Consider the following 20,672-nt stretch of genomic DNA (forward strand, 5'->3'; position numbering starts at 1 on the left):
TAAAATCTAAATATATCAAATTTATAAAAATAGTTTACATTATTATTATTATTATTATTATTATTATTATACAATAATATAAATATCTAAAGTCTAGCAAGAAAATAAAAATATCTCTAAGAAATTTCCAACAAAGTCAGAACCCCAAGGACAGAAGTAACAGAAAAAATAGAAAACCATTTGAAACATTTTGTTGGGGTATAATGACCAGCACTGGAGCTAACATGAAGATAAAATATTTCATAATACCAACAAAATGTTACAAAATCCAAAATCAACTGAACCATCCAAAAGACAAAGAAAAGCAAAAGAAAATAGTCCTAACTCCTGAGATATTGCAAACTCTAATATATGGGATTGACTACTCCAAGAAAACATGCCTCTAGATGCCAGTAAACCAAACATGAGAAATGAGAACTGAGAACACTGTATAAAAGAGCATTCAAAAAAAATTTATTGTTAAAATCCAACAATCCAGTGCAACAAAAATTAAAAGGGATACACCATGTCCATAGAATAAAAAGTTTTATTTCCCAAACTTAGAAAATCATACTAGTCTACAACAGCAGAGTGTAGACCAATAAATTTGGCAATTGTTTAGTTCCACAGCTAGAACTGTAGGCAATTCTTCAACCTCTATGCTGGTCTCGATCAGCAGCAGGTGATGTGATCATCCCGTGTTCATGCATCATGGTATCAAAACCATAATCGAATCCCTGACTTGCATTAAACTCGATACCAGATACCTGCATGGCATTGTATCCCTGACTTGCATTAAACTCGATACCAGATACCTGCATGGCATTGTATCCCTGACTTGCATTAAACTCCATACCAGTTACCGGCATGGTATTGTATCCCTGACTTGCATTAAAGCCGATACCAGTTACCTGCATAGCGAATTAGCAACGCATCAAATCAATAATATGCTAAAAACACACAATTAAATAGTATTGACAATCCACCAGAGCCATTAATAGTATAGGCACGCCATTAAAATAACTCACTTGTTGGGTATAATGTTGAGGAAGCACTTGGAGTTGGCTTTGAGTTGGAATGAACTGATTACCCCCAGAAAAATTGCCTCCATAATTGAAATGCTCCATTCTAAGGAAAGAGGCATTCGATGAATATAAGTTCTCTTCCACTAATGGGTCAGCTTCACTGGTTCGAGTACAGTGATCTACTGGTATTACAAGATCATTGAGCTCCAAAAAGGGAGCATCATCTTGTGGGAATAGCAAATTAGGAGGGTGGTCACCAACCAGACTTCCAGAGGGATAAGATCTGCCTCCACTCAGGTCTGCAAAGTTATCACGGCCACCAAACGCAGTGTATACATCATTTCCATCCATGCACGGCATCATGTCCACGTTCAAACCTTGATTGCAACAGTTAACATTCTGTACACAGATGCAATGGATAAGTGTTTGAGGAAAAATAAATGAATTACCAGTGAAATCACCTACATTTTCACAGAAACGTCTAACACATTGAAACAATTCTACAATTTTAATGCCAATACAGATTTACATTGACAGCCCATATAAAAGAAGGCCTTTTAAAAATCAGTCAAAGGATAATTTATTTAAATTTCTGCTGCAATGAAAAATTAAAATGTACCTAAAGTCATGGCATAAATTTCAAGTAGATATTGTTCAACAATTCTAAGAATTACACCAAAAACATTTATACACACACCTAGTGAGCATGATGATTGATGAGATAAACAATGTTGTTATACAAGTCAAATTAGCCAACATAGATCTAGCTGAGGTCCTACCAATAAAAGAGAGATTTGTTATCAAAATGCTCAACTATGCTGGCCTTCTAGGACATTAAGAAAAGGAAAAACCAAGCTATATATGCTAACCCCTAACCTTCATCAACCAAAAAAAAACTCATCAAATCTTCTTTGGCCTATGAAATTTCAATTTGATACTAAACAAGAATGAGAATATAGCACAGCATGAAATACAAACCTCATTATTCTCAATTGGGAGTAAGTCAGTATCTTCCAGAAATGAGGCAAAGAACTGACTGATATCATCATCATCTGGTGGCACCTCACTAGAATGAGGCACAGCTAAAGATGGACCTGGATTGGCCAAAGACCGACTGCAAGTGTTCCCTGGGTCAATAGTACCCGTAAAAACTGAGCAGTTTTGGTTATTTGGCCGCACCTCATCTGCATGAAGCCTGGATAAAGATGGACCTGGTTCATTTGAAGGCTGACGAGATGAACATCCTGGGTCAATCATGTCAGCCACATACGTGCAGTTTTGGTTAATAGGATCCGGCAGTTTGGCAGGTGGAATGGCAGATGAACCTGGTTCAGATGAAGGCTGACGAGATGAACACTCTGGGTCAATCATGCCGGTCACAGACGAGCAATTTTGGTTACTAGGATGCATAGGAATGGCAAATGGAATATCACAATTTTCACAATCTTCCCAGTCTTCCTCATTGAATGGTGCACCATATTGTGCACCATTTTTTGGGCCTGGTCCACTCTTCTTGAATACTTTACATAACACATATGAATCCTGCAGAGTAGAGAGACAATAATTACTAAAGATACAAATTTATAATGTGGCACATCCCCTTGAAACAAAATCCACAGCTAAGCAAATCAAACAGCAATCTGAAAAGGTTTACAGGAATAAATAAAAACACCTCATACCATCTTAGTTATCTGATTTAGAATAGTAAAGAATAGCAGAGACAGTCACCTGAAGAGTTTCTTCGTCCTCAATTCTATATTCATGTATAACCCAATCAGTTCTTTTCCCCTTTGGTGCATGGCCTTCATGGAAAACCAAGGTTTTAACCATTCCAACCGTCCGCTCATTGTAAACTACAGGTCTATCCCTTCCAGTAGTTTTCCAGTACCCAGTTTCAGTTGCTCGATTCATTCTACCACCACTATTATACTTCCTCTCCCTCGGACAGAAGAAATACCACTCAAGATCTTTACTTTTCAAAGATGATTTATCTAAAACAAAGAAACAACATTAAAAAATAAAATCAAATCAATTAAAATCAGAGTGTTTCAAACATTTACAATCAAATAAGAACAGACAAAAATGTATCTCTCTCCACACCAAAGATGGGATACTTTCAGTTAGAATAGATAAATAAAAAATACAAACAATGCTTATAAAGACATCAAAATTACCTGGAAGATCCCACGGGGAGAACCTGTAAATGTTGATCTCTGATATAGCTTCAAAAAAATGAAGTTTCTTTCCCATGATCTTCCTCTTGAGATAGTACACTATAATTTCAACATCAGTTGGATGAAAGCGGAATCCAGGAGGAAGGAATGTCCTCCCCATGTAAACTTATGACTAAAGACCTACAGCTAATTAGCTAAATCAACTAAAAGAATTTCCCCGATCAGTATTGAGCAATACTAATCACAGCTGGAGACTTAAAGGTTGACCAAAAAACAAACAATAGACAGAGTAAACTAGGAAAAGAGCACAAGACCCAAACTCCCCTCACCTTGTTGCAAAGATCGCAATTGTCAAGTCCAATGTCGAAACAGGATCTTCCCAGCACACCACAACCTTCCCCGATTCATGAAAAAGAAATCACCCCAGAAGAAAGACAGATGTATCTTGAAGGAACCAAAAGACATCTGGCACAGAACATACCAACATCAGTATCCAATAGCACATTAGCACTAGACAACAAAACTTCTTCATAGCATCCAATAAAACAGAACTCAGGAAAAGTATTAAAACAAAGCAAATGAAACCACAAAATTGACAAAACAAGCATCACAAATTAGACCCAAACATTATCAACTCTCCAGTTCATTTAAACACTAACGAAATCATTCATGCGTTAACAACACAAAAACACAATTTTTTAAATAATTACGCGTGAAATATATCTAGTCTAGTATAAAAGCAGGACCCTTTATGAAACACAGGAAAAAGATACCGCATTCGAAGCCGGAAGTGCAAGCAAACAAGAAAATAAGCAATCTGGAATGAGAATTTATGAAGGTACAAATATAGAAACACAAAGCCTATGGGAACGTAGGATAATAATAACCATCGTCGCCGGCGAAAAGTCGTAGAAGGTGGAACCGATGAGTACGAAATAAAGCCAATATATATATATCAAAGAAACATTATAATCAGATACAAGAAACTCACCGGAATGGGGGTGAAATTGTGCGGGGAGGGCGGAGAGCTCCGAGAGGGTGACGGAAGGCGGAGGAGTGAGGAGTAAAGCGAAGCAAAGCGTATGGAAAGTGAGGGGCTTGGATGGGTGTAGGGTTTTATATATACAGATAGAGGGTTTTAGTGGAGGCTTCAGGCTTGACTAATTGACTTGACTGAGCTGGGCCAGCTGGCGAAGCTTCCCTCCTAAGTTGCAAATTTGCTAATTTCATATGCAATTAATAGAGTTAATTCCAGCAATGGTCCTCCGATTATATTAATTTTTCAAAATTAGTCTTTGACTTTTAATTTGGACACTTTAGGTCTCTTGACTTTCAATTTCTTTTCAATTGAGGTCCTTTCGTCAGAATACGGTTAATTGAATTTTAAATGAAGGGGTAAACTCATCATTTCACCTGCATATGTATTATTCTTAGTATTTTTTCATTGTATACGCGATATATATGAAGATAATCTTAGTCGAAACCCTAAAATGTTCCTCGCCGTTCCCCATTTGCTGACTACTCGTGTGTGCGTTCCTCTATTATTGAGATGTTTACAAGGTATAACAGCGAAATACGAAGGGAGAAATACGAAGAATAATACATAGGTAGGTGAAAGGACGAGTTTACCCTTTCATTTAAAGTCTAATGAACCGTATTCTAACAAAAGGACCTCAATTAGAAAGAAATTGAAAGTCAATGGACCTAAAGTGTCCAAATTAAAAGTCGGGGATTAATTTTGAAAAATCACTATAGTCGGAGGACCATTGCTGGAATTAACTCCAATTAATAATACTAACAAAAATTACTATGGACATATACTTACATTATACTAGTAATAACATCAATAGTACTAAAAAAAAAAAAAACAAACAAAAATTATTCTCACGAAAAAGAACAAAAATTTTGTTGCAAAAAATATATATAATTTTTCTTCTATTTACTTTACTCTCTCCTCACTCCGCATTGTTCTTGACATACAATTACGGTAGAATTATTCAGAAAAATTGAGCTAAAGAATGCCAACTTTTAACAAATTTAAATTTTTCTTTTAATGCTTAATTACATATATATATATATATATATATATATATATATATATATATATATATATATATATATATATATATATATATATATATATATATATATATATAATTTAACAACATACTTTTTATTATATAATATATTGAATTAACTTGTTATGAGATTAGTTAATTTACAAATAATTAATTGACATATTCTTTTTGTGAAAATTAAAGGATAATGTTAAAAGGGAAAACAATTTAAAAACATAACTCAAGTTAATGCTATTTTAATAACTTTTTAATTTAATAAATAATACAGTGTGCTTAATTACTAATTTTTGTTTATCAACCCCAACGCCATCTAAGCCCTCCATGCAGCGACCGAGTCGCCGGAATAGTCTCCAAAGACGAAGATGCGATCCGAGAATCGGAAATCGTAGGTGACCACCGATCTACCATCTGATCATTCGAGGAATAGAGGCGGGGGCTACAGAATTGGATTCCAGGGGATTTGCCACGGTGGTGGTTCGTTCGACGGAATTGTTTTCAAAGGTTGAAGCGACCGGAAATCAGACTGCGGCGATGATCCGGAGATGGTTGCGGCGGCGGAACTGGTTCCTGGCGATGACACTGCTGCCTTCTCCTCCGATTGCCATCTACGGCGCGACTTGGAGTCGCGAGCGGTGGGCGGAGTCGCTCACATCCAATCTACGACAGTTAGATGCCACCATCGCGACAAGCAACGATAGATCGGCCAAAAACAAACAAAATCTGTGATTTCCGATCCATCATGTATTTCTTCGTTCGTTGGAACACGGGATGAATCTAACTCAGGCCAATAACGCTTAAGATGTAGAGCAAAGCGCTGATAACGTGTTATAAGAATATGAGAATAGAGAGATAAGGACAGAAGGCCAGAGAGATTTCTCATTCATCGTTAGAATTCTTATACAAAGGTATCACCCAATATAAGGTAATAACAATACATATAAAAGATAGTCACCTATCAATTACAACTTCTACCATATATATAATAATGGTCATATTAATATTTACAACAATTACTAATTTTTGTTTATCATTTATTATAAGTTCAATAGAAAATTGTATTATATCACACACTCACACACATACATCTAGACACATGTATGTGTGTATCTCAACGTCTGCAAGCACCTCTAACAGAAAGTTTTGAAGGATCTTTCATTAATTTAGAAATAGAACATGCACGTGTTTGAGGAGAGGGAATAAAAGATATTTTTCTGTTAAAATGAAGTGCCCAACGAATTATGAAAAGCACACGCTTGCTCAGCACTTCAAAGTGACCACTCTTATTCTTATTTAGTTTTATTTTAAATTCTATTTGGAGAAAAAATAAAAAAAAAAACATCAACATCATTAGAATTGCTCTAAAAAATAATACTCCATAATATATTTGCTTCGCATATGAGGGATCTTCTTTTCGGGTGTCCCCTCCTCTTGATTACAAATTTCCGTTTATCATTTATTATAAGTTGAATAGAAAATCGTATTATACCCCATACTCACACATATACATCTAAACACATGTAATTTGTTCATATTAATCGTTTGGATGTCATTATATTATGATCAATTGCTTTGGTTTTTGTATGCTTAAAACCTTTATTCCCATTATAAGATCATACATAACCAAACATTGGTAATAATTCCAATTTCACCCTACTACCAACACATACAAAATACTTTCACAGAAACTCGTTCCATTACCAAATATTTGATTCCCATTCCAATTCTGATTTCCATGTATGAACCGAACACACTATTTTATTCCTCACCAACAAAGACCATTTTAAAGTTTTGCATGTTAATCAATAGAGTTAATTCCACTGTAGGTCCCTTGTCTTTGGTGGCGATTCTAAATTTAGTCAGAGACTATCGTTTTTGTCATTTAACATCACAGACTTTCATTTTTTTTTTTTACACTTTTGGTCCTTCTAATGATTTTTCTGGTGAGACCCTATTTTTAACGAGGGTATTTTTGTCTCTTCATGTTTTTTTAGCCTTTTTCACCGGTTCAATCTAAAAAAAAAAAATGGTTAAACTTTCTTCAATATTCTGGGTCTTGGCATGACAGAACTAATTGTCTAGTTTTGCAGAATTGAATTGATCTTCCCAATTTTATACCCACTCTGTATTTAATTGCAGAATTGCACATACTATTGAAAAGGCTTTTACGTACAGAAACCAGACAGAGAAGACAAAGGGTCAAGAAAATCCTCGACGTGCCATTCGGGAAGGGTCTGAGTCAAGTACTCTATGCTACTAGTAGCGGAAAGGGAACCCTCTTGACTCATAGGTTCGGGTGCTATCATGTTCAAGTTTGGCCAGAGATGTGACCAGAAGCCGGAGAGTTGTTGATCTCTGGCGTACGATGATGATGATGATGATTTGTGTCATAGCTGACAACATTCGACGTGGAACATTCAACCGGCAAAAAAAAAATATGAAGAGACAAAAATACCCTTACTAAAAATAGGGTCTCACCGAAAAATTCATCGAAAAGATCAAAAGTGTCCAAAAATAAAAATCTGGAATGTTGAACGACAAAAACGATAGTCTGCGACTAAATTTGAAATCGCCACCAAAGACGACAAGGGACGTGAAATTAACTCTAATCAATACAACAACAAAATTATATAATTCACAATTTCGAACCATTGAAGTCAATGAACCAAAATCTGTCACCACGTAAATTTTACTATACTTATTTCGTATACAGGCAGACGAAAAACGATATAAAGTAGTAAGACCGAGTTCACACTCGTTAACAAGATTCATGTGCCAACTCCAACCTAACATCATTTCGCACAATATGGAAGTGGGCAACTTTGAATTTAAACTACACAAAGTGGTATTCATCGAAAAACACGAAAATGTAGCCCAAAAAAAGAATATTATACACAATACAAGTCTGTTATTTCAAGCGCTTGTTAGAAGCACATCAAAGAGAACTCCGCTTGAGGACCCACAGGAATTGAAAACCAAGATTACAAGCTGTATTCCTATGCTGCTGCTTTTAACACGAGAAAAAAAAAAAAAAAAAAAAAAAAAAAAAAAAAAAACCCCCAAAACTCGAGGATACGAAAATGTACAAACTTAGGTCTTCACCATACCAGAAAACTATAGCAAATTCGTAACTCAATCAGGAAGGTCCCGACAGCTGTCTTGTCTCCATTTCAGTTCACTCTGTACAGTATCACCCCAAATCTGGGTGCAATGAATTGAATCCTTAAATTGGAAGTAAAGATCCTTCCTTCGGAATTTCTCTCTCATCCTTCTGCACAATGATGGGAAACGGAGCAATGCAGAAAACAAAATGAAGTTCCCGATGTGGAGTGCTTCCCCTACATGGCTATGGCTATGCTGCTCCATGCGTGATTTTTACCAATACAATTACAAAATTCCAAAAGCTCATCAGCAATCCTTCTAAACTCCTCCAACCAAATCACTGAGAATCACAGCATTTGGAATTCTTTCCCTACTGCAAATCCCCAACATGGAGGAGGAGGAAACAAGCTGATAGCCTCTTTCTGGGTTTCACAATCAGCAAAACCAAAACGCACCTATTCTCTCAACTTTGACCTCATAATATCCCATTTAACACTCTCTGGTAATAATCGTACTGTCGAGTCCTCCATGCATCCAAGCTACTACTAATCAAAGAAAGCACCAAGGACACACATTGCTGGAGACACCAATATAATAATCTATTGTGAGCAGAATGGACAAGGGATGATCAATAAATGCATGATATGTAGGAATCAAACCTAACCTCTTCTGTTAAACTAAGATGAAATCTTTTCCTCAAGTTCTGTATTGTTCTTGGACCACCCTTGAAACAAGGGAAACCAGAATCCTAAAATAAAACCAGCGGAGTAGTAACATCAGAAAAACAACGAATAACTCATCTTGTCGAGGTTCAGCAACACATGAGAGCTAAGGCTTGATTGAGTGTAGCTCAAAGATGTATCTATACATAATATTAACCTTTCCCCCATGCATAATTTATAGTTAAGAGTAGATTATGCAAGTATTACTTATGTTTGATTTGTGTTGGACTAAGGTGAAGTCAAATTCAGTTACATTCACGTTATTATGGTAAATGATGAAATGACCAAATATCATGCCACTCACAATTTCAACCGACAAGAAAGTCCTTGCCAACAGGGAGATAAGAGCACTTAATCACACAAACTATATTGGTCCCCCAGAATGCATTCCTTCCCCCCACACCCCTTTATGTGTAAACCAAAAAAATGCAAACTGCCAATTATACCCTCCTCTATCATTTGATCTGAAATATGTTTAGCCCAGGTTGCCAATACCCTTCTCTATCAAATTTCCCTAATAAAGATCAATTCATCAAATGAAAACATTAGTCCTGATATGAGGTACTTAACAAATTCCCCTAACCTATTAAATGAAAGCCTTTGTCTTGATACATCCATCAGAAAGTGAATAAAAACTTTTTCTGTACATGGGCTCCAAAGACTTGCATTATAAAATGATATCACATTCCAAAAAATTTATAACAGAATGTGTAAAACGAATCTCTTAGTATTACCTGCAACATCTCAACAAGAAGAATGATACGTTCAGCATGCTTACGACATGTCAAGAAACCTTGGATACATAGAACCTGAAGACACATGTCAAAAAATACACAGAACGACGAATTTAGTTAACTGACAGGGAAATTATTAAGTTTCATATCATAGAACAAAATTTGAAGAAAAAAAATTACCTTGAAATAGTCAAAGAACTCGCTTGGAACTCCCTCAGCATCAGAATCCATGACCTGGCGCACCACCATAGATATTCATGAAATAATTCATGAGGTATTGGGGATAGTATGTCACAACATCATACAAAAACTCCAAATCTACAAAATAATGCCAAACCTCTAGAAGTTCACGAGTTAGCTTAAATGGAGCACTCTCAAAATTTACACCCCCAGGTGAATTGGACAGCATAAAACCAAAATCAATGTGTATGATATGACCTTCTTCATCCAACAGGAGATTCCCATTATGCCTATCTTTTATCTAGAGGAAATAACAAGATCAGTAAAGAATAATGCAACACCTATTTAACTCATGGCGTATTCAAACACAAATAATTTTGCAAACAAGCTCTCCATCCACATCAAATCAAATTGATAAAAGCAGCCTAGAGATATAGCCAGTACTTGAACAAGATATATTTATTCACTTAATACATCAAATTGAAGAAAGAACTGATTCAGTTACATATACTTGAGAGAGAAAGAGTGATGTGATTTTACCTGCAGAAGGTAGCAAACCAGAGAATATCCTGCCATGCTTTCAACAAAGTTTCTCTGCATAAGAAATTGCAATGCAGAAATGGAAAGGTTCAATTTAGAATTAGGAATCCAGTGTCCCTGCCTTCTTTCGTTACAGAAGTTACTAAAAGAACAATAAAATTCTCTGCCTTCTGGCATGGAGAAATAAAGTAACTACCATAAAGTACAAAATTTTGTAAAGCATAAAGTTTTCACTCAAACCACCTTAAAATAATAACTAAGGTGCCGTTTTGGTTGGGAACTTTTGTATCCCACTATCAGATTTGATACCCATTACCGTAAAACTCATTACCCTTCTCTCCCCCTACTTTTGAACAATGGAATCAAAAATGAAGAAGAAAAAAGAAAAAAATAAAAAGGTCATTGTACATGCATTCAATATGGAACTTTAATATATATACACATATATGATATATGTATGTGTATGTGTGTATTATATGTTTTTATATTTAATTTTATTAATTAATTATTTATTTATTTATTTTGATTCCAATTCCTATTTTCTACCAAACAAAGAGACTTCTTCTACTTAAACCCATTACATTTACCAAGTATTTGATTCCAATTACGATTCCGATTCCAATGTTTAAACCAAATGCCCCCTAAACCATTTCACAATCTTGCAAAATGGTCAATAGACCTATTCCTAGTCTATTATTGTTTCTAAGATGTAAACTCTTATATTTTTGGATCTTGACACACTCAGCTTTCCTTTATTCCTTCTTTAATATGAGCCAATTGTTATTTTTGAAACCAAACCATTTCCAAGATCCTTTAATATCAAGAACTCATAGCTAGTGGAGTCTCAAAATTATTTTACAAGACTGGTAAGTGGAATGCAATAATGCAAGTTTAATGAAGTCCCATGGAGATTTGAAAAAAGAAGGCAATCTTTAAAGGTGATAATTTGAAGGAGGTTAGTAATTTTCTTATCAATCCAGTTGTCCCATGTACTTAAAGAGCAACAGAAACTAGCATCTAAACTTCAATGCTGATTCTCTCAGCTTCTTGTACTTGTTATGGGTGGCATCTTCTATGTTGCCCGGTACCCCATGATAATAAAATTCTATATTTGACTATTGAGGTTGGTCTTGATCAAAGAGCAAGATTTAAAGTTGATGTTGAATAATATTCACTCAAAATAATATACATAACAATAGTTTAGATACAAAAGAAAAGTGTTTACACAGAATACTCTGACTTCTTTCCAAAACAAGGAGAAATGAATTTAGTATGGGCGTGTATATATATATATATATATATATAAATATATATATATATATATATATATATATATATATATATATATATATATTAAATCACATTGAAATAATAGAATAAAAGGCAATGTGCTGTTGGTGGGTGACCTCTATTTCTTTTGGTTTTAGAAATATTTCTTTTTGGTGAATTGGTTTTAGCAATATATCAATGTGTGGGTGTGTGCGAACCTACAAAGGAAGTGGTAGTTTCTCATATTATAAATATGTTCCAGCAGAAGCAAATCTGGAATTAACAAGAGTTCTATCACAGTAATGCTGATGTTGTACTCTTTGATTAAGTATTAATTACTTCTATTCTCATTCAAGTAACATTTAAAACATATTTGGTGAGAATATTACATTCCTGTTTAGGGGAAAGCAAATTTTACCACACTGTTAGACCAATGTCGTTATAGGAGTGCATAAACATGTACATTGATAAAGAATCTAAGTCAAGCATAAGCAAATGTTAAAAGCAGTTATCAATTGCAACTTAAGAGCCATTACCTGGGCAAGCTTAAAAGTTGGAGAATTTTCTTGATACTTGGCAACAAAAAAATCTCGTAGACTTGTTACATTAGAAAACCTATTTTTTATAGAATGAATTGAGGCCTGGAAAACAGTTAAAATGACATCAACGAGTAATATACAGAACAGATAATAAAAGCATTTTAAGTGTATTAATAATAATAATAGTCATAATAATACTAATTACCGTATCTGGTATAGTTTCAATTAGTGCTGTGTAAGATGATGTAACAAGGACTTCATATGGCCGCAACCAAAGAGGAAGACCAGCTTCCTGGAATATATCTGACATTTGTAATTTTTAAAAATATGTAAAACAATGATCAACAGTCTTCTAATGAAGTATGAATGGAAGATAAAAATGTGAATTCGTACCAGATCAACCTTTTAATACTAGGTAACAAATTAAAGTAAAATGTGAAATAAACGAACAGATAAAGGAAAATATGGCAGAAGAAAAATTCTTAAGCCTCCTCTTGAAGTACTAAATAAGAAGGCTTTGACTAATTAAACTAATACTTTTAACAATTTAATAACAACCTGGACAAATAATATAAAGGCTGTTTTGATCCCATAATGTGTTCCAAATATACTAAGGAAGAGAGCCTATATTCAACAGTTAATAGATACATAAATTCACCAGACAATCCAATAAATAACAAAGGTAGGTGATAATGAAAACCTAACGAAAAGTAAAGATCACTAAAAGAAAAATGCAACGAGCTCATTCAGATGCCTACCATAAAAGTGGGAAATAAGTTGAACAGCAAGATGCTCCTGTCTACAGTCATCACCGCTCTTTACAATGACCTATGTCAAAGAAAAAATGGGAAAAAAAATGTTACCTGCTAGATGCAATAGATAGGGCATACTGATTTAATAACTAGAAAAACTAAGGAAATGAGTAAATAAAGTGATGCAATCAAGCAATTCCTTTAGGAGTAAAGAAAAATTAAAGAGGCAACATATACCAGGAATTCCCTGAAAAAGTATGAACAGGGGCATAAGACCAAACCTCTTCAGAAGAAAAGGAGAGAATGGCTACCTACCCACCACCCCAAAAAGAAAAAATAAAAAAAAAAAAATCCAAGGAAAACAATGAAAGTTGTCAAAATCGCACAAAGCTTAAGTAGTCACCACCATAAATCCAGAAGACCTATCATTAGAACTATGTGTCATCTCCTTAACAATGGACAAGTGGGTTCTGGATGTCTGATGTTCTCATGAATTTCCTTCAGAAATCAGGGAGCACAAGATTTCTATAACAAACTATGAACTATTATTACTAATAATAAACCAAGAATCAGTGTTGCAAAAATCGCGCCTAGGCGCTAGGAGGCCGCCGCGAGGAATGGCCTCGGCGGCCTCCTCCGCGGCCGGCCGGTTCGGCGGTTCTGCGATTTTATTTTTTTATTTTTTTATTTTTTTTGAAAATGTCGGAAAAGTTTCGGAAGGCATAACTTTTGACTCGGTTGTCCACTAATTTCTCAAAAAATGCTTCTTTAGCTCTTAATTTTAGTTTTTTATGTATTTAGACGGTTTAAACAATCTTTTGAACAACTTTACAACCACTTTTGTAAATAGTTTCTAAGAAATAACTATGAAAACCTTATGTTTTAGTACTAAATTTTGAAAATTTTTAATTTTAAAAATTTTTTTATATTAAAAAAATAAAAATAAAATAAAAATAAAAAATCGGCGCCTAGGGGGCGCCTAACGTTTTTTGCAACATTGCCAAGAATGATAACAATAAATTCTTTCTAATACCAGGTATTGCTGATTAAATGTAAACTTCTAGCTCTCCTGTATCTCGTATCAGAATTGGTACCACCATCCTCCATCTATTGTCCCCCAAAGAATCCTGCCAGAGGTACTATTGCTTGTAACAAAGTGTCTGAACCATCTTCTACAAAGTGTATCTAGTACTTCCCCAACTTAGAGAACTTCGTTTTCTGTAAGACTTCAATTCCCTATTAATGTCTCTTGGAAGCTTATGGCTCTTAGATAGAAAAATCATTGTATCCCACTATTCCCTCACTACCACAATTATGACCACATCCTCTGAAGCACTAAATCAGATGCATAACAAAGTTCGAGACCTGGCACCTAGAAGGCTAGAAAGACTCTAAGGTTCTATATCTGGTGCCACTATGCAATTCAGGTAAATACATAGGAAGCCAGGCTACCCATAAATAACACAGCACTGCATTAACCATAATTGTATCAAAGTGCTGCAAAGCCTTAAAACCTAGCCCAAGAGGTGCCAAAAACTAAGAAAAAACAAAGTAGATGTCTAAGGTTCTATATCTGATGCATGAAACACTTAGTGGTTCAGGTAAATATGTTACACTGCCCATCGATTAGAGTATTAGACAGCACCACATTAACAATTATCATATTAAAGACGAGGCAAGGCCGAAAAACCAAGACGCCAAAACTTAAAGAAAAATAGTCGACGGTCAAATCTAGGCCATATTGTAAAAACAATACATTTTGCCACCACATTACTAGTTGTGTTGCTCTATAAGTTTCCAAGCATGCAGTATTGCAGTATACAGTTTTTACTAACCTATTGAGTCAACATAAAGCCTAATTGTTTCCTCCATCCAAAACAGAATCTTTAACCAATGAAAGTAATAAAGCAAACAGACTACTTTATGGTACATCATTTTGTCAATAGGTTTGAAAATAATTAGAGCAAGTGAGCAACAATTGTAAGGTTGGACTTTCTTAGCAATTTTATTCTTCCACCATTTTTTTAAAAACCTTTTGGCAGAGGGTGGAGAAGAGGTGATGGTATGAAGCTATATTGACTCCAAGAGAAAGGCAGAACCCCTGTTTTTAGTAAATTAATACTTTCAAAACATATGAGCTTATAACATTTTAAACTTACAGATCGCAAGTCCCAGCCAGGTAGTGTCCCATATACAGAGGCTTTGCGTATTCTCTCCTTCTTTACCTCCCAAAGTTCACCAGATAGTGCATCACACGAATTGGGAAGACCACCATTAGGAACCTGTTTTTAGATCAGCTCATTACATACAAAACTTGAATCTATTCTATTCACCTTTACAAAAGACAAATACTCAGCAAGTCTTTACCTTTGGCTGTGCATCAGAATCCTGACCAGCTCCTTTCAGAGGGAGTCCAGGAGGTGTTTCTCCTTTTAATGCAGCTGCCTGTAATAGGAAATATTCTTAAAGTTCATCACATGGAAGCAAGTTACATATGTTGAAATTTGTGAGCACTAAAAGGCTACATATCCTTCAGAGAGAAATATCTAAAGTATTTAAAAAAAAAAATAAAAAAAAATAAAAAAAAAAAAAAGAGAGAGATTGGGAAAAGGGTCAAATAAGCCCCTAAACTTTATCTAAAAAGTCAATTAGGTCCCTAAACTTTTAAAAAGTACAATTACACCCTTTAACCTGTTAAATTGAGGCAATGAAGTCCAAGAACCGGTAAATGACCTGCTATTACAGATCATTTCAGTTCCGGCAAAAATCCGGCGACTATAATCTTACTTGAGTATTACAGGTTTACAACAATCATTACATAAAGGTTCAACTATTCACAAGTTACAACTAGCAGGATGGTAAAAACTCCAAGAGAAATCAAGTTATGAAAACCAATGAAGATGTGAAAAGGCACTTATGACTTTGTTTAAAGCACAATTCAAATACGCATTTTGAATTTATATATACAAATGTAAATTCTAGTTAAAAGAAGCCAAATACTTCTGCAGTGCCAAATGCACACCAATTCACCAAACACAGTTGACAGTTCTATAATGAGACCTAACAAATTAGTTTAAGGAAGGGCTTCATTGTCAACATTGAATAGAATAAAGCACATGTAAATACATGACTGATTTTTTGTTATATATATATATATATATATATATATATATTAGAGAGGGAGGGGGGAAGTCCAGACAAATGCAAGAAAAGCAGATCAGAAGGTTACCTTAACTTCCTCAATAGCTACAGTACTTGGAACACGGCGATGCTCCTTCCGACGCGGTGGTTCCTGATCCACTATATCATCCATACTAACTCCAGGCTCTGATGTCAAAGTGACCCTCACCCATTCCAAACCACAGTCATCCATTGACTTTGATGCATGTGGTCCAATCTCTTTGTTTTGCTTATAAAAATCAGTCATACAGTCTGATTGCATCTCCAAAGAAAGATTAACACGAACAAATTTTACTTTAGCATCCCAAAACTGAGTCATCGCTTGGTCAATTGCTTGGGAAGTAGATCTTGACATCCTATCATAACCACTGTGGTACATATCCTGTCCATTCCACACAGGACAAGCCCAAGGAGGTGGCTTTTGTAAGAAAACATCTCCATTTGCCAGGGGAATCCCTCCCTTTGAAAGCTTTTGCATGTTTGGAGCATCTTTCAAACTGCTTGTTACACAACAAAAATAAAGAAAATATAGGTCAAAATTGGAATGCACACAAATGGAACCTATTAACATAATTAAATATCAATGTCCATGCTTCCTTCAAATGGTTAATGGTATTTCAACTGCTTACCTAGGTGTTTCACACTTTAATACTTCAACACAGATCAAATAAGGAGCTTTTTCCCTAGAATTCAGGAGAACAGCTTCATCTTCAGGTATATGAACAACACGATACATTCCCTTTCCCATTGGGAAACACACGCCTGCGACATAATCAAAGAAAACTAGAATGAGAGAATAAAACAGAAAGTTGCAAATGGTAAGTGATAAGTCCAAGATGCTATTGCAAGTATATAAATGACAGTAGAAAACAAGGAAACCTTAAAACAATGAGAAAAAATCAGTAACAAGCAAATTCCAGATGACTTCTCAGGTACCACAGAATATAACTAGGTAAGTTCAATTTCAACATGATGACGACGATGATGATGATGATAATAATAATAATAATAATCTAAAGAACAGACCCTTGCACAAGGCACCCAAATTATGCAGCATCTTTGATACACAACATTGTTTTCAGTGTTCAGATAGGCTGTGTTACATCCTGAACCCCGTAACAGTCAATGGGTAAGGTCATGATTACCAGTTTACCACACACCAAATGTCCAAACCATTCATCATAAATAAAATAAATAATAAATACGGAGCAAATAAAAACCCTACAGTGAAGGGGGCAAAAAGTAAAAAGAATACAAGTCAAGGAAAATAGTCCACTTAAATTTTGATCCATTTTCCCCCATTCAAATTTATAACAAAATATAGAAGTTGAAGAAACTAAGAGATAACATAATTAAAGCAGCAGTATATCCTGAATAAGAAAGACAAATACTTTGGAGCTATTTGATAAATAAATCAAAGATTTTAGACCAATCAGAAGAATTAATACCTCCACTATTTTGAGCAGTAGCTACATGTGCATTGATCTCGCCAAGTGACTAGAATTACAAAGGCAACAAGTTTGGTAAGTGATACTGTTCATGAAAATACATACTAAAGGAAATTTCAACAAAGCAGGTGGAACTACCTCACGTAGAGCACTTTTACGATCTTCAATGGGAAAAACATCTACCAAGCCATAAGAAGTATCACATAATGATTGCACAAATTCAAGGGATTCATGGTACGCCCCTTTCCTGATTTGTGACACACCATTATTTGGAAGTGGAGGTTTAGAAGTTGGCTTATCATGCTGCTTTGGTGAGCCAGGACGTTTCTGCCAAATGGAAAAGGAGTCACAATGATATGATAAGTTACCATTTTACTATTTATCGACCAATAGCTCATGTGTAAACATATAATAGGAAATAGAAGATTTACAAAAATGTCCTTCCTGAAGTATAGAACTAACTGACACATTCTTCATCAAACAACTTTACTGTTGCTAATCAAAGATCTAACTATCAAGGTAATAATAATAAAAATACACACCATAGATGAACAATACCAATGCAAGTGATTAATGAGAACAAACCCATCTTACATACTGTTTCTCTTGATTTTAAAATTTCATTTCCTTTCTCAATCATCCCCACCTTAGATAAAGCATACGAAAGGAAGATAGGCTAAAACCTTTAACAATGCACAACAAAAGGACATGTATCCCACCCTGATTTTAATTATTTTTATTTTGTTATTTCTTATTCTTTGAACAAAGTATTTCATCTATGAACACAAAGGAACAGTAGAAACTGTATATGGAATTTTTCAAGATAGAAAATTTTACCTACCTCTTTGTTCCTTTTTGATCCAAAAAGCTCCGAGTCTTCTACTGATCGGTCACGATCTTTAAACAGCTTACGAAAAAAATTCTCAGTTCCAGGACTGCTCTCATGCAAATTTCCACTGATATTGTTTTCATTAGCTGTTGAAAGTTTGGAATCCTCAGGATGCACGCGAAACAAACGTCGGAACAATGAAAAATCAGAAGGCTCTTCATCCTCACCATTCACATGGTCGTCCCTTCCATCCTCATAAATCTTGTCAGTCCCCTCTTTCTTGTCCTCAAATTTCTCCTTAAAGAACTTTTTGAAGAAACCATCTTTATCATCATCTTCAGAAACCTTCTTTGCTTTTTCCACATATTCATTTTTCTCACTTCCATCCTTCTTGTCCTCAGATCTCTCCTTAAAAATTTTCCGGAAAAACCCTTCATTTTCATCATCTTCAACAGATTTTGCACTTCCTTTGTCATCCACATCATTTTTGCTATCACGAAATATACGTTTAAAGAATCCATCAGAGCTTGTGGTAACCTCCTCCTCATCATCCTTACTACTACTCAAAAGCCTCCGAAAGAAGCCATCCTTTTCAGACTCCTCTTCATCCTTCTCCACAGATTTTCTAGCATCTTCATCTCTACTGCTACTCAAAAGTCTCTTAAAAAAACCATCCTTCTCTGAATCATCTTCATCTTTGCCTGTCAATTTCTTACCATCCTCATCCCGACTATCTCTTAGTAGCCTCTTAAAAAAACTGTCCTTCTCAGATTCCTCATCATCTCTATCTACTGATGCTTTCCTACTGTCCTCATCCCTACTATCCCTCAAAAGCCTCTTGAAAAAACTATCCTTATCCGCGCTGTCATCTTCCTTTTCTGCTGATTTCCTAAAGAGCAATGCATCTCGTACTTTCGGACCTGGGATCAGCTTCTTGAATATCTTGTTCTCCTCTGGAGTTGATATTTTACTTCCACCATTGTCATCCTGCTGTGAAAGGCTTACTGAATTGGGTGAAAATGTCATCGATCGCTGTAACGCTGGCGGAGAAGAAGTCAATGATAACAGCCTCTGCTTGGAAGACAGTAATCTATTAAGCATCTGGTTCTTCCCCACGGGGCTTGATGTGGAATTTTGAGGCTTTATCAAGGGTGCCCACTCCCCCATCAAAGTAGCAGCAATCTGGCACTTCTCCTGAATCCTACTGATCCCCTCATTATCATCTATGTCCTCCAACTCCGCCATCAAGAACCAGTGCACTTTCAGCGCAATCTTAAGCGACTTGGTGCACATGTCGATCACAAACTTGTCCAGTGAGGGGCTGGGCTTATGCACCATCATGTAGCAAATCTGGAACATGTAGCTCTCAATGCCTGAGATTGGCAGCGTATACATCCTGTTGCAGAGATAATCCCGAACACCGGCATGGTCATGCTTGTAGAGGTAGCTCACAGCGATCCACTCACAGAAGAACGCGGAATCAAAGAAGCGGATGAGCCACCCGCTCTCCCCGATGCTCTCACTAGTAGGAATCGTCCGAGTAATCTCCCGAGGCTCAGCTGTCTCTCCTCGCGTCAAACCCAATAGCCTCGCCATTGTCACACCACCATCCTCTTCACAAAACCCTAAACCTAATACTAGTTTCCTCTCATTCACAACTTCCTCCCTCCGGAATGCACATTCACATACAAGTAAAGTAACAATTTCAGCAAAATAAAAATGAAAAATGAAACCCTAGCAGGTTTCCAACACTGAGAAACCCCTCAACACACTAAATCAATAGAATTGCATCGAAAACAGTAGACAGAATAGAAGGCAACTTGATAAATCTCTGTAATCAGAATTTTCTCAAGATGATTCTCTCGGAAAAAATGGTGATTCGCCAGCAGATAAACCTTGAATTTTTAGGTGGAAATGAGAGATCGAAGTACCGGATCGGCGAAACGAATGAAGAAGGCGAGAGTATACGTCAAGGCAGGCAGGTACGACGTCGTACTCTTCTGACGGACTGGTCGTCTGCGAAAGGCAAGAGAGGTGGGCTGATCGGAGGCGTATTATAAGATTCGACGCGTGTAAGAAAAATATGCAGGTGCTAACTTGCGCCGAGGTAACACTGGGGTTTCG

General features: G+C 35.8%; 2 protein-coding genes across 7 annotated transcripts; both read right to left on the reverse strand.

Annotated features, from left to right (window-relative positions):
- Positions 1-418: 418 nt before the first annotated feature.
- LOC109172536 (NAC domain-containing protein 82-like) lies at positions 419-4,274 on the reverse strand. 5 transcript variants are annotated; one of them, XM_019321703.1, is made up of 7 exons: positions 4,170-4,274; positions 3,508-3,643; positions 3,179-3,277; positions 2,733-2,995; positions 1,983-2,546; positions 1,008-1,403; positions 419-890 (listed from the first exon to the last, which is right to left on the reverse strand). In XM_019321703.1, exons 3-7 carry the CDS (start codon positions 3,252-3,254, stop codon positions 630-632), a joined length of 1,560 nt encoding a protein of 519 aa, XP_019177248.1. In that variant the 5' UTR covers positions 3,255-3,277; positions 3,508-3,643; positions 4,170-4,274; the 3' UTR covers positions 419-629. The 5 variants fall into 5 exon arrangements, with proteins under 5 accessions (XP_019177248.1, XP_019177247.1, XP_019177249.1 ...); XM_019321702.1 differs by having other exon boundaries at positions 419-713; positions 750-890; positions 3,179-3,643; XM_019321704.1 differs by having other exon boundaries at positions 419-709; positions 748-890; positions 3,179-3,643.
- Positions 4,275-7,983: 3,709 nt separating this feature from the next.
- LOC109172535 (phosphatidylinositol 4-kinase beta 1-like) lies at positions 7,984-20,672 on the reverse strand. Of its 2 annotated transcripts, none has more exons than XM_019321699.1 (17): positions 20,480-20,672; positions 18,561-20,216; positions 17,858-18,046; positions 17,720-17,768; positions 16,901-17,033; positions 16,321-16,768; positions 15,459-15,536; positions 15,251-15,373; positions 13,098-13,167; positions 12,545-12,642; positions 12,337-12,441; positions 10,532-10,585; positions 10,149-10,292; positions 9,992-10,045; positions 9,812-9,886; positions 9,020-9,103; positions 7,984-8,932 (listed from the first exon to the last, which is right to left on the reverse strand). In XM_019321699.1, exons 2-17 carry the CDS (start codon positions 20,142-20,144, stop codon positions 8,831-8,833), a joined length of 3,390 nt encoding a protein of 1,129 aa, XP_019177244.1. In that variant the 5' UTR covers positions 20,145-20,216; positions 20,480-20,672; the 3' UTR covers positions 7,984-8,830. The 2 variants fall into 2 exon arrangements, with proteins under 2 accessions (XP_019177244.1, XP_019177245.1); XM_019321700.1 differs by lacking the exon at positions 20,480-20,672 and adding an exon at positions 20,369-20,425.

The sequence above is a fragment of the Ipomoea nil genome, unplaced genomic scaffold (genome assembly GCF_001879475.1).
Source record: "Ipomoea nil cultivar Tokyo-kokei standard unplaced genomic scaffold, Asagao_1.1 scaffold0418, whole genome shotgun sequence".
Taxonomy (NCBI): domain Eukaryota; kingdom Viridiplantae; phylum Streptophyta; class Magnoliopsida; order Solanales; family Convolvulaceae; genus Ipomoea; species Ipomoea nil.